The 13,222-nt window shown below is 42.6% G+C and overlaps 1 protein-coding gene across 1 annotated transcript in view; it reads right to left on the bottom strand.

Moving 5' to 3' along the window:
* Window positions 1-13,222, bottom strand: part of PLEKHG7 (pleckstrin homology and RhoGEF domain containing G7) — a 36,137-nt gene that overhangs the window by 15,446 nt on the left and 7,469 nt on the right. The window contains exons 4-10 of the mRNA XM_062585185.1: window positions 12,664-12,704; window positions 11,228-11,323; window positions 9,368-9,517; window positions 7,323-7,418; window positions 4,800-4,895; window positions 2,922-3,035; window positions 1,674-1,848 (exon numbers count right to left, since the gene is read on the bottom strand). Of these exons, the coding sequence (XP_062441169.1) occupies window positions 1,674-1,848; window positions 2,922-3,035; window positions 4,800-4,895; window positions 7,323-7,418; window positions 9,368-9,517; window positions 11,228-11,323; window positions 12,664-12,704 (768 nt within the window). The remainder of the gene's footprint in view (window positions 1-1,673; window positions 1,849-2,921; window positions 3,036-4,799; window positions 4,896-7,322; window positions 7,419-9,367; window positions 9,518-11,227; window positions 11,324-12,663; window positions 12,705-13,222) is intronic.

Genomic DNA, 13,222 nt, shown 5'->3' with positions numbered 1-13,222 from the left:
TGTTTCAGCCTTCAGCCTTTAGGATGGAGAGAAGGGTGGCAGTGTTCAGTCCCTCCAGGGAGCAGCTGCTCCATCCATGAGCAGTCGTTGCTTGTTTGTTGGATAGGACCCCCATTTGCAAGGAGGAAGACCAAAGCTCAAATCCTTGCTCCAATTAATGTCGCATTATCTAATATTCAGTGGGTACTGGAGCAACAGCTGAAGCAGTCACCTACCCCTTGGGTGGTTACACTAACTGTAGATAGAACATGCTCTTTATGGCACAGTGGATACTTAGTAAGTATCCTTAACAAGGATAATAAGTGAAGAATTTTTAACAGTTCAGAGAGCACTTTATCATAGCTGTGCTTGGCACATACGATTGAAAATGTGCACTAAGGAGATTTTTGGGTAGTGTCACACCAGAAGATGTCTGAAGCCAGGTTTCAGAAACTGGGAGGAAGATGCTAAGCGTTGGGCTGTGCTGCTGGAGGACACTGCTGTCTTTTGTGAAGAAGGACAGGCCACAGTCTGCCTCTCCAGGAGTTAGGCTATGGTTGTGATTGTAGGTTGCTCCTTGAGACTTCTTGACGAGGAGCGGAGGATGTGGGCCATCAAAGTTTGGACTCCACAAAACCCAGCAAGAACAGGGGTAAGAGTGCCTCAAAACCAAAGATCAGTGGATAGAGGTTATGCTGAGGAGCTGAGAGACTGGGATTTAGCTGCCGTTTCTGACAGCTCACCTGATGGCTGCACCCTCATTGCGCTGCTCTGCTGGGTGCTGCAGGTGGGCACCATCTCCCTGCGGGCATTTAACGCCGTGCAGAGCTGTGGACTCCATTAATCCACCTGATGCCTAATGCAGGTGTCTCAAGGCAGTGCTGCAGCCCCAGCATGTTGTTCCCAAGGATGAAGCTCTGCCTGGCTCACCTGGCACCTCTCCCTGCAGGTAACAGCAGGCCAGGCATTTTGCTAATACACTACACCCTCTTTCACTCTGTGATTTCAGTTGCAGCTGCATGAGACCTTTGGAGAATAAACCTGTCTTCTGATGAACTTTATGGCTGTAGGACATTTGCAGCTGCAGTTATAACTTCCTAAAAATGACTGAATTAATAAATTATTTACTTAAAACAGAATCTAGGAAGAAAAAAAAATCTGTCTAGACTGACCCTTTCTTTTTCCCCATTAGCTATAAAGAGTTTTCTGTATCTGAGATAGCTCCTTGCTACTTTATATGGTAGGGCCCTGTCATTTAGTGAAAGGTCACTGGCATAATATGCCCCTTGTGAGAGGAATTTTATCCTATTAAGGGTTAGCCCCAACAAATCCCCCTAGAAATAAAGCCAATTCAAAATCGTCTTTGTTTGAGATTTTTCTTGATTTGTTCCAGTTTATGATCTGCTCTTAATTGCTTGCATGTCACTGCAGATGATCCTGCATAAATACAAGTGATGTTGACTGAGCTGGGAGTCCCGTGACCATGCTCAGAGAGGCTTTGACAGCACAGGTCTGGTACCAGTCAATTCCCACAAAATGGAGAAGGATTCAGAAGGACTCTAGAAAGGCATGCACATCCTTATTGCATCTTTGCTGGGGAACAGACTCACTTATACTCAAAGGACATGGGCAAAAAAGCCCCATAACTTACTAGTTGTTAACTTAATACTTGGCTTCTAACCTTAGCTACTTACGTATGGATTTTTCCACCTTTTCTTTAACTGACCAGATAAAGCCTTTTTCTATTTCATCTGTGCACTTCTTCCAGATGTTGTTAAGGAGGAGGGGATAGCGGGTCAGTCGATGTAGCGGAGCGACCAGTAGCTCTGGCAGATGTAGTCTCTTGCACTGTTTATTCTGCTCACACCACTACTGAAGACAAAGAAAACCCGTTTTAGGCCTCAATATGCTCCCTGGCAGGAACTAGTAAATGGCTTTCTGCGTCATGAGCTGATTGTAATGAGACAGGGACTAAGTAAGGATGAACTTACGTGGTGAGAGTGCGAGTGGTGTCTGCAGCTCTTTACAAGAGGAATTGCATTGCTCCTTCAGCTACGTATCCTGAATTGCTACTTCCCATTTCAGATGCTGTGGCCATGCTAGTGAATCAAGTAGTGCTTTTATTTATCTGCCATTTTAATTTCACCAAGAAAACCTCGGTCACATTTGAGGACCACGTAATGTTTCATGGTTTTCACTGGTAACCTTTTTCTTAGACATGAGCATCTGATATACTTGTCAGGGAGGAAGGGTGTGGAAAATCCCACGTGCCAAAGGCTGCAACGTTTGTGGCCATGACAAAGAAGAGTCCTCCCTTGGGCTGCCCATAAGAAAAGCCCCGTGATGCCCTCCAGCTGATCTCTTGCAGTTCACAGATTCATGGCCAGGTGGTGTAGGGTGGAGGCTGGGTGCTGCTTTGTCCCCAGGGAATGTGAGCCCTGTCATCTGCTAAAGCACATTTTACCCTACATATTGTGGTCCAACCCAGCATCTAGACCAAGCAGATGAATCAAAGTAAAAGCACTTGAGGGAGCTTTTACTAAGCAGCTTGATTTTTTTTTCCATGAAGCTATGATCACCATTTCATTTTGTTAAAGTGGAGCTCACCATGTCAAGGGATTTATGTGCAAAACATAAATGTGAGTTTTGAATGCTTGAGGTTGGCAGTACATATTATTTGCCTGCAAAAATCTAGCCAGTTGTTCCCTTCTAGCTTCCAACTTTTCCTTGTTTTAAATTACAAAATGTGGACTTCCACATGTGCAGGGGAGCAAATACTACTATCTATGATATCCTCTGCAGTTCAAAAATCTGTGTAACATGCTGTCTTTACAATTTTGCTACCACTGAGCTTCCCTGATGTGCTTTTAAAACCCAATCATAAGGCAGAAAGGCTGAAGACAGCAGCAACAACAAGAACGAGAACAAAACCGTCACTTTACTTTCAGGTAGGTTCCAAAATCTTCTCTCTGTCTCAGGTTCTCCAAGTAGAAGATAGCAGAGGAGTAATTAAGGCAATAAATCTGATGTGTCTGACAGAGGTCACCCTGGAAATACTGCAAAAAAGATTTGGAAGCTTTGCAAGGAAGAAAAATACCATGACAAAGGGAGAAGAAACACTTCTGTTTCTGTAATGTGCGTTTTATGTGAGATTTTTATCGTACCTAGGAAAATTGGGGAGGAGGGGATGGAGGAGGAGAACAGCACAATTTACAAAGTAGTAAAAGTAGTGAAGTATTTATAAAAAAAGAAAAAGTAAAAAATAAAACTATCCACAGGAGGACAGTTAGATTTTGTTTTCATTAGAAATAAAGGATTTGAAATTGATGTAATAGTTGAAAATAAAAAACGCTGATCTATACAACAGCTTGACATAGCCTCTTATATAGTTTCACTTTACATCCAAGCAGGTCACATAGCTCTAAGTGCTGTTAATTGAAATCAAAGATAAAACTCTATTTTGTCTGGGATCTTGTTCCTCTCACACAAACGTTAAATGAAAGCCTGAAGTCAGAGCTAACGGGGGTGGGAAGCCAAGCGCTAGCCTGCTTTCCCTTTCCAAAAGCCCTCACCCCCGGGTAGGGTCTATCTGGGTATTTTTCCAGAAATTTTCTGACGGTGTCTACTGCGAGGAGAAATTTGGGTTCAGCTATCACAGTGACAAGCCTGCGGATTTCCCCTTTGTATTAGTGCTTCTAACCCTTCAGTGGCTGGAAAGCTGTGCGGGAAATACTGCACACGTGGCAGAGCCCTGGCACGCTGCTGTCGCGCTCTTATTTAGACTGCCTGAAGGAGCAGCATGGTGGTGACGGGGTGGTAGGCAGTGAGCTGCCTCTGCGCCTCTCTCCCTTAGCAGACACAGGCCAAAGTGCATGAAGTGTATCGATCCCACTGATCTTTTAATTAAGCACTTAAATTCATTTGCAGATCTGATCCCTGGAGTAAAGGAAAGATCTTTTTGGAGAGAATGTAAGGGAAATGAGGAAAAAGCGGGAGAGCTAGGCAAGAGGTCTGGCATGAACAAGGCAGAGCAGAGGGAAAATGCAGAGGAAATGCTTTACGGTATATACTCTTTAGGTGTGCATGGACCTGTAAACACAGCGGCAACGCATAGCTAAACCAGAGAGTGAGATTCATCTCCCAGGGCGATTGGCAGAAACGTAGCCATTGCCTCTAAGTGGCCAGGATTTCACCCACTGCATTGGGTATTAGGCAAAGGGCACTGATGCACAGGAGCTGTGGTTTCCTCTAGAGAATAAAAAAGCCTCCATGTCAGCTGTGACTAGGAGGTAATCTCAAACCAGTGCCAGGTTTTAGGGTGAAGTAAACATCCTTGTCTAAACTTGCAAGGGGACCGCATACAGTCCAGCTGATCTTCAGGAAAAACAAAGAGTGGCCATGAAGGAGTGTCTACTTGATGGAGTGGAAGGAGGAATGGGACATCCACCATCTGGCCAAGGTCTGGCCTCAGGGCACCCTCTCCCATGAAGTGAGAAGTTCAGCCACACTGGTGACTAAGTTTTTCCGAGGTCTGGGCTAAGATTCCCCAGGAAGGAAATATCACATTCTGGTCCACATAAAAGCACCTTTCCATGACCACTTCAAACATGTCAGGGAATAGAAATAAAAATATTCTACTGACAAGAGATGCTCCTGTACATATACCTTCTCCCCAAGGCAGAGGCTAAGAGACCAAACTACCTGGGACAGATGGCAGGGCCTTGACTGACTCGATAGCTGCAAGGCACCTGCATATGATGACAAATGGCCTGGTGCAAGGGCCAGCTGAGATTAAACAGAAATAATTTTAATTATTTTACCTTTCTGAGTACAGAGATGAAATTCATAGATGATTCTGAGCTGTTGACATGCTCCTTCACAATCTCAAAGAAACTGCTTACAAAACTGAGACTCATCTGGGTAAAAGGGGGAAGAGAAATTAGCATGACTGACCTTCTAAAGCTAAATTTAAACCAACATAATTTACCACCTCTGGTCTCTCCAAAGGCTCCAGACTTAATGGGGTCCCAATGCTTCTCTCTCTGACATTGCTTCAGAATTGCAGTCAAAGTGCTTTAGTTAGTCAGAAGCTAATGCAAATCTATGAAAATAGCCCCTTACGTCATGATAATGCCATATGACAAAAGCTTTGAAACAAAATTACAGTTATTCCATTTACACTTATTTTAGGGTAGCAGCTGCATTTAACATAAATCAGCACAGAAAATTAGGATGAGTGATCTATATTGTAAATTACCGATTATACGTGACAGAGCCATCGTGACATACGTGACAATCAAAGAAATCTTCACAGACATTTGAAAAATATGCCATCTTTCATTGGGTGAGTTTGTTTCATGCTATGAGAGGAGAGGGAAATTTCTACTAAGTGTTGTATGATACAAAAGCTGCCTTTGTAAGCCATATATTCCCTTTAAGAAGTTAATACAAAAATGTTTGCAGCTGGGTGCCCACACGGTCAGTCACCTGTGGGTAAAACCCAAGCCCACACGTTCTTCCCAAACACAGTATTTGCGTGCAAACTCATGACTAGGCTCAACTTTAGGCCAAAGTTTTGGTCAATCCCAAAGACAAAGTTGCATGGGCTCAGCACAGTGGCAGGGTCCAAACTATCCCTTACACTGCCCATGGGACCAGGGCAGGCATGGGTCTGAGCCTATGGCAGTTTTGTCCATCCGAGGGCCGTCAGATATGTTTGAACTTTCCTCCAGGTCCTCATCAACATGCCTTCAATAGCTGAAGCCTGTCTGAAGCCTGTCCTGACCTTGTTCAGGCACAGAAATTCTTCCAAAAAAAGCTTTCCTATTTTACTATGTCATATTATCTGGAATCTCAGTACCAAAATTTTTCTTTATTTTGACAAAAGTGCATGTTATACGTTCTACAGCATGTGCTTCTTGACAGCAGGCTGAATCAATAAGGAAATGCAGGCTGTAAAATACCATTGAGAACAGTTACTTTTGCCTACATTTGACTGCTAACTTACACGCAGGCATGCATAATAATGCTCGTTTATTATTTGCATTAATAAGGACAACAAAAAAAAAAGGAGAATATATTAAAAATAATCCTATTCCCTCAATAGCAATACAGGGCATTCCCTTTTTTAAATAAGCATGAAGAGATCAGAAACTACACATTGACTGAACTGTCTAGCAATGGACCCTTAGTATGGTCTTGGTCCACCACAAGTGTAAGGTGAAATATGCTGGCTAAAACCTCTTTCCTTGTGTTTCCCAGCATGTTCACATGGTCACTCGCTGCAGCTCACTTGATGTGTGGTCAGTCATTGGGCTCTGGCTAATTGTCCTCAGATCCTTACTCCAAAGAGCTTTTCTGCTCTTGTTTTGGCTAAGAAGTGGGATGCTGACTGTTAAGGCAAGGGCATAATATTAAGAGGGAAAGTATCTGAAGTAAACAATTTGCTTAGGTTGTGTGTGGGGACTTCTAGCAGACATTCAGTGTATGGAGCTGAAGACCCCCTTCCCAAATTCACCTCCCTATTTTGGAGGAAGTGTTTGTTGTGTCCACCTTTGCAGTCCTGTCAAACAGTGGCACTGGATATGACCTGTTTTGTTTCGCAGCATACCTCTAAAGAAAAGCAAAACTTCTGTTTTGCTTCTAAAGCCGTATAAACGCTACTTTGGACTTCTGGGCTGCTTTAACTTTCAGTAGCTGAAAATGGTCTCCCAGTAACTGACCACAAGCAGCAAAGAGCCACAGCATGTCACAGCCAAACCTCATCTTCTCCCTCCTTCTAGGAGCTGGAGGAGAAGTAGCATGTGAATACATAGCCTTGGGACTGTATCTGGGATAGTCCTCCACGCCTAGAGAAATCCTGGCTGCAGAGGGGTGATAATTTCCATTTTTTTCACTCTTCTACCGGAGTGGTGTAATAGTAGCACAGTATTTGTGCCACCTGCTTGAGAATGGAACCTTGTTAATTGATTTATTTTGCTGTTCTTGCTGTCTTGCTATAATGATGATGTTTACCCTCACAAATCCTTCTGAAAGGACTCTACTTTTGAGAACTATTTCCACACTCTTTGCACCATGTTTACTTTCAAAACGTGTCAAATAAGCTATCTCGCACATTCACTTGCCCACATATCTATTGCTGGAGACATACCACAATAATTTGCATCGATGAAACCTGACTACCAGGGTATGCCAAAGAGAAATGAAGGCAAGGGTGATCATTAGAACTAAGTTCCAAACACAGGCATCAAATCTGTATAGAAACATTACTGACAGTTTCTTGTCTGCTTGTGTTGTGCTGTTGGCTTTTTGATCTCAGTAAGACTTGTATTTTTTTTTCTCACCTTGTTTAGCTCCTCTAAGTTTGCGAAAAGTCTCCACAAATCCACATCCAAGAGAAATTCATTACTCTGCAGGTATTTCAGCGTGTTCATAAATATCTTTAAAAATAAAACAAATCCATGTTATTTATTATTTTCTCTAATTTAATATATCTGGTAGTTTTCCTGAAAAGTACCCATTTCCCTTATAATTCTCCTGCAATGGTCACTTGATTCGGAGAATGAAGAAGATGACGCTTTGAGAAAATTTTCCTGGCCTGCCACCAGGCTTTGGGTGAGGAGGAAGGTATGAGTGAAAGCCCTGGGGTCTCTGTGCAGCCATCACGGAAGCAGCACTGTCTCTGCCATGGCCCTGCCTGAACAGGGGTCACCGACCTCCCCATAGATCTATGTGCAGGAGCTAATAGCAACAAAGTTATAGGAGCTATAGGTTTCTATGGTTTTTGTAAATGCTTTCCATACTAGCCCATGCATCTACTGCTATATATATTGTTTGGAGTTAGTATGGAAAAGAGAAAACTTATTGTAATAGCAAATCATTAAGTTTAGTGGAGGGCTTATGTAAGTTTTACTTTGGCTTGCTTCATTAAACCATATTGAGTATATGTACTGCATGTATTTTTATTGACCGCTTAAGATGCTATATATGCAAGCCCTGACATCTTGGAGATGTGCTAAATTTGACCAAAATCTGAAAAAGGCTTGAAAAATGTAGATTACAGAGTAGATTTTTTCTTTTTTTGTGGAAAGACATTAATTGGAAAAAATTATCGTTCAGGTGCTGAGACTGAAGAGCTGGTGAGAGTATGTGCTTAGTTTTGCGAAATTCCTCAGCTGCTATGAACAGTTGACCCGAGAGCTTAAAGGGGATTTGCAGAGGTCTTAAAGTTGCCTATGGAGGTTCATTAAAATCAGTGGAATATTTCTGTAATGAGAAGCACTTAGAGTAGCAGGTATGTGTAAAATTGAATGCCCAAGTTCGCTGGGGTTTTTCTTTGGCAGGATAATTTGTGAAGCTGACTGAATAGTGTGTTCATGGGTCGTACAGGACTGGCTAAGGTACCTCTGTAGGTTCCCATGTCAGAGTTGCTAAGTGGCCTGCACATCTTCTGGTATCCTCACGCTTCCCAAGGCTTTGTCTATCTTTTATTGACTCGTACCTCTGAGCAGAGTCCAGAAGGATGGACATTTCCATCCTGTCTGGTGACTATAGTTGGTCTGCTTCTTGCTTCTCTCCTACCCCTTAGGGTTTTGCACTACCGAGAAGGAAGTAATCCCAGCTCCTCCTTTATTCCCTTCACTTTGCAGTACTTTCTGTTCTGCCTAAACTAATTCTTCAGCAACACTGAAAGCATTTCAACAATTTTATCTATTTTTCCTCTCTATAATAAGAAAGCAGAAAATCTCTGTGCAGGATAAGGGAAAAATAATAGAGAAGCTTCTGGTCTGTTAAACAGGTACGCTAACTTTTGGTGTGTGATAAATGTAAATGGTGCAACTGTGTGTCTATCTTTCAAAGCTCTTTAAATTTAGCAGCATACAGATAGTTTGGAGGAGGAGAGTTGTTGACTTGCTTGCTTGTTTGTCTTCTTGTTAATAGAATTATAGGCCAGAATAACCTAATCACAGGTCTTTTGTCCGACCCACATGAAGTTAAGCCAAGAGTAAGTTACAGGCTAGCAGTAGAGAATATCCAGTATAGTCAACTGGAGAGAGGCTTAAATTCTGAGTCAATGAGCTGATATTGGAATATTAGGTGAAGTTATTGGAAAGTTTTGCAACAGACTGTTTGCAAAGCACTGAAAATGATGTCTGGAAGAGAGATGCTATCAAGAAGATTAAAAAAACAGCATACAAAGGGATTTGTGGAAATAGGATGATCAGGTGGGAGAAACAGCAAGACAATCTTTCACAGGTAGATGCTAAATGAAAGGTTACAGGCAGCTTTGTCTGCCATGCTAACAGAAAGGACAAATCATGTTTCGTCTTTTCTTTTTTTTCTTTTTCTTTTTTTTCTTTTTTTTTTGAGAAAGGAAATCTGAAGTTACCATCTTGAGAACCAGCAAATGATCCAGAAAGTAAGTGCATTCACTTGTGAACAGTTCCCACACGGCTTCTTCTTTCTTCACTTCTAATCGGCTGTCGGCATCTTTCTGCTCAGTCTCTTGAGCCTTTATAAATTCATGCCAAGATTTACTCTATTGTTTGAGGAGGAAAAGAAGAATAACTGACTATTACATAAGGTTTGAAGCAGTTAATGCAAAAAAACCTATGATCTATTTGCCCTTGTACAGAGCCTGTCTGCCAGTATTAGTGCTTTTTCTGTTGAAAGCTTAATGATTCATTTAAAAGGTAAAATTCCAGCTTTTTATTGCTAACTACTCATTATATGAACACTGAATTTGTCAGTAACACAGAATAATAGTCTACACTTGTAGGATGCTGTATAAAAAACAAATAACAAAGTAAAAACAACACAGTGGGCAGCTTGCAAATGCTAATGAGTTTAATCTGTCATGCTGCTGGAAAGCAGAGATAGATGATAGGTTCCTGTTTTCCAGAAGGTCAAATCAAAGTAACAAAGGACCAGGTCTTCAAAGACCTGGAAAAGCAAATGGATTGAGGGGGCATGGGGTTAGGTTGGATTTGGCTTATCTGGTTGCCTAAACTTAATGTTTCTATTGGCTTGGCCACCCCAGGGGCTGCAAGCCCAGTTTGTCTGGGCAGAGGGGCTTCAGTGGGGTTTGTGCAGCTGAAGCTAGCTGTCAGGCTTTGCCCTCTGCGTGGGCTCTCTGTATCTGGAAGCCCATGCTCAACCTCCAGCAGATCAGATTTAGGCACTGATCTGCCTGTTTGTGAAGAAAAGGGCTCCTGGGTGTTCAGGAGCTGAACAGGCTGTTGATTAGCCCCAGCTGATCACAGGATACAAGTTACCTGCGTTCACATCCCTAATCCAAGCTGAGTGGAATGTGAATTAAAGGCTCTTTCTTTTTTATTATTATTATTTTTAATCCACTAGATGAGTACATAGACTTTGTGGAAGACGCCTGCGGGGTGCATGAATGAGTTAGATTTGCTCTGAGCTTGTTGCAGGGGTCAAAGTCCACTCAAATAATTGTTCTCTCTTCATTGTTTTTCAGACATTGCAGGAGCTGCTATTGCCTGAGCAGAGGCTCTGAGCACCCGCCTGGTGGGGAAGGGGCATTATTTTTGTGCACCTTCCTTGCTAGAAATACAAAGAATTAGTTGCCTGCAGGATCAGGTTGCAGCTGACAGATGACTCGGAAAATAGAAGTGGCACCTGGATGTTGGATTTTGTCCTTTCCAGCTATTAGAGTACCCTGGGGGCTCTAATCCTAGCAAAATTGTCTAATAGGCTCCAGGGTATCTGGCAAAGGTAAAGGAGAGATGCTTGCTTGTTAGACAAATTTCTTGCTTACCCACGTTGCTGCACAAGTTGCAGCCCTCTCTAGCGCAGCAGCTGGGGATGACCTTGCCCTGTTTGGCTGTACGGGGCTGTGCAGCTCCCTGGGTTGTTTTTGGGGTGCCTACAGGAGTGTAGTTTCCCTCCCACGTGCCACAGGCACTGCTGAAAGGGTCAGCTCGGGAGCTGCTGCCTCTCGATGAGGAAGGTGCTTCCGTCCACCCCAAAATGGGGGGTCCGTAAGCCTGGCCAAACCTCGGGGGCTGTGAGGGCTCTTGCTGAGTTTGTAACCACGCTCGTGTCCCCCTCACCCTTCCACTGCAAACACCGAGTTTATACCCTAGGTGTATGCATTAATTTTGCAGATGGGGTTCATATTCAGATTAATGCGCTGAAAAATGGTAATTTAAAAAGAACGCAAAAGTTTTATCCCCATCTTTAAGAGCTTAATAGATAGCTTTTTTGGTACTGAGTATTTTGATACCTTAAAAAGGCAAAATTCGTATGCGCTGCAATCTATGATCTTAACAGCTGAAAGGCAATTTTCCAGATCAGATGCTTGCTTCTGTTTGTTCTTACTCTGTTTAATGACAAAAAAAAACAAAAACAAAAACAAAAACAACAAAAAAAAAAAAACAAAAAACCAACACCTTAATTTATACAATATTTTAAAGACCAGTAAGAAGTTTCTTTTTAGTTCATTTTTTTTTCAGTTCATTAACTCTGGGCTGGTTTGCAAGGAGTTTTCCCTTGACACCCTGATTTCTTTATATTTGGAAATCATGGTGTTTGACTGATGGTGGTTGATACTCATGGTGCATGAGACAGGGATGGCAGGTTTGTTTATAGCTACGGGTGGGGTGAGTAGGTGGCTTAGATATGTGGGTGTGTAAGTAAGGTCTTATTTATTTAACCAGCAGTCTTTGACAGGGCTAATCACTGATATAACAACAGACTGTGGACTACCCTGAGAATATAAAAGAAATAATGTTTCCTCCGGCACAGCCCGAAGTATGGGACTACAAAATTTACAATCTAAATTTTCCTTCCCCTGTCATCTTATGCATGCAGATCTTGGATTTTTTTTTTTTTTTTTTTTTTTTGGGGGGGGGGGATTTGAGCAGCATATTCAAAAAGCTGCTCTGGTCAGCTGTAGAGTAGTCTCTGTAAAATGAACTTTGATAAAGCCTGAAGGGCAACAGAGTCTTTGTGTGTGAGGGGTCGTGAGATAAAACCAATTGGTTTTAGTTTAGTTTTGTTTTTCAGACCAGCAGTGCCATGTACAAAGCTTAATTTGCCACCCCAAATTTAGTGCTGTGATCTTAGATTTATAAGGTGTTTGACTGAGTCTTATCTGCTTTCTGGATCTGTGTGGCTGCACTTCATGGATTTGTACTGACTGAGTTGTAGGCAATGAACTCAAGACAGTTCTGAAATATGTATTTGACCATAATATTTGATATTCACTACTTAAGCTGAACTTTCAGTTCTGCAAAATGGCTTGAAATGGAGCAGAAACAATATTGTAATGATGAGTGTGTGTGTGTGTGTGTGTATGCACATACATATGTGTTTAACCAATGCAGCAGCAAATGCATTTTTGTAAGTTAAAGTTTACGCTGGCGTGATCAAAGCGGGGACACGACTGAGTAACCCTGCCACTGGCGGGAGCACTTATGGGAGCTGCCACGTGCGTCCGACGCGGGGCGGTGGCGGTGGCAGCCGTGTCCGACCCACCCCGCCCTCGTTACGGATTAACGACCCAGTGGGCGCTCGGCACTGGGCAGGAGGGAGGCTGCTACGCTCCTGCCGTTCCCCATGGGCAGGAAAGTGAAGAAACTCTGTTTGCCCAGTTAGTTCTGCTAGGAGGCAAAGTCAGGGCGAGGAGGAAAAAAAAAAAACATATGGTGTAATACTCACAGCTCCTCTTTTGGCAAACGGCCACCTTGGCTTTTTGGACTCTAATGGGCAAAACAAATGTGTTATCAGTGCAGAAACAGATAGTGGAAAATAGACCAGTTATTTCTTTTTTTAGGTGAAGCCTGGTACGCTATACTCTATTTAGCTCAAATTTAACAGTTCTGTTTAGGACATTTGTGCACCAGACTTAAAACACATTAAAGCTATTGAACTGAGATCTTCCCAGCAAATGTGATACCTCTCTGTGATGGGATCTTGGCTTATGCTAAACACTCCCACTTGCTGCAGATGGTCTGCATGTGATTGCCAATTCTAAACACAGGAAAACACATCATCCCCTGGGCCAGTTCTTAAGGATATTCAGTGTTTTGGAGGAAGAACTAGGCCATAGCTATGTCTTGGATCTATGCACTTTTTGTGAATTCAGCAACACTGCTATAGTAGTGCGAGTACCACCGTCTATACAACGTAATCTCTTCAGGAATAAGCACATCCTTGTGAAAAGTCACATTCGTGGGATCATAGCTGCAAAGCTCTTTGAGTAAACAATCCTAAACAG

Source organism: Rhea pennata, chromosome 1 (assembly GCF_028389875.1).
Source record: "Rhea pennata isolate bPtePen1 chromosome 1, bPtePen1.pri, whole genome shotgun sequence".
Taxonomy (NCBI): Eukaryota; Metazoa; Chordata; class Aves; order Rheiformes; family Rheidae; genus Rhea; species Rhea pennata.
The sequence above is the reverse complement of the archived record's forward strand: the minus strand, read 5'-3'. Positions and strand labels throughout refer to the sequence as shown.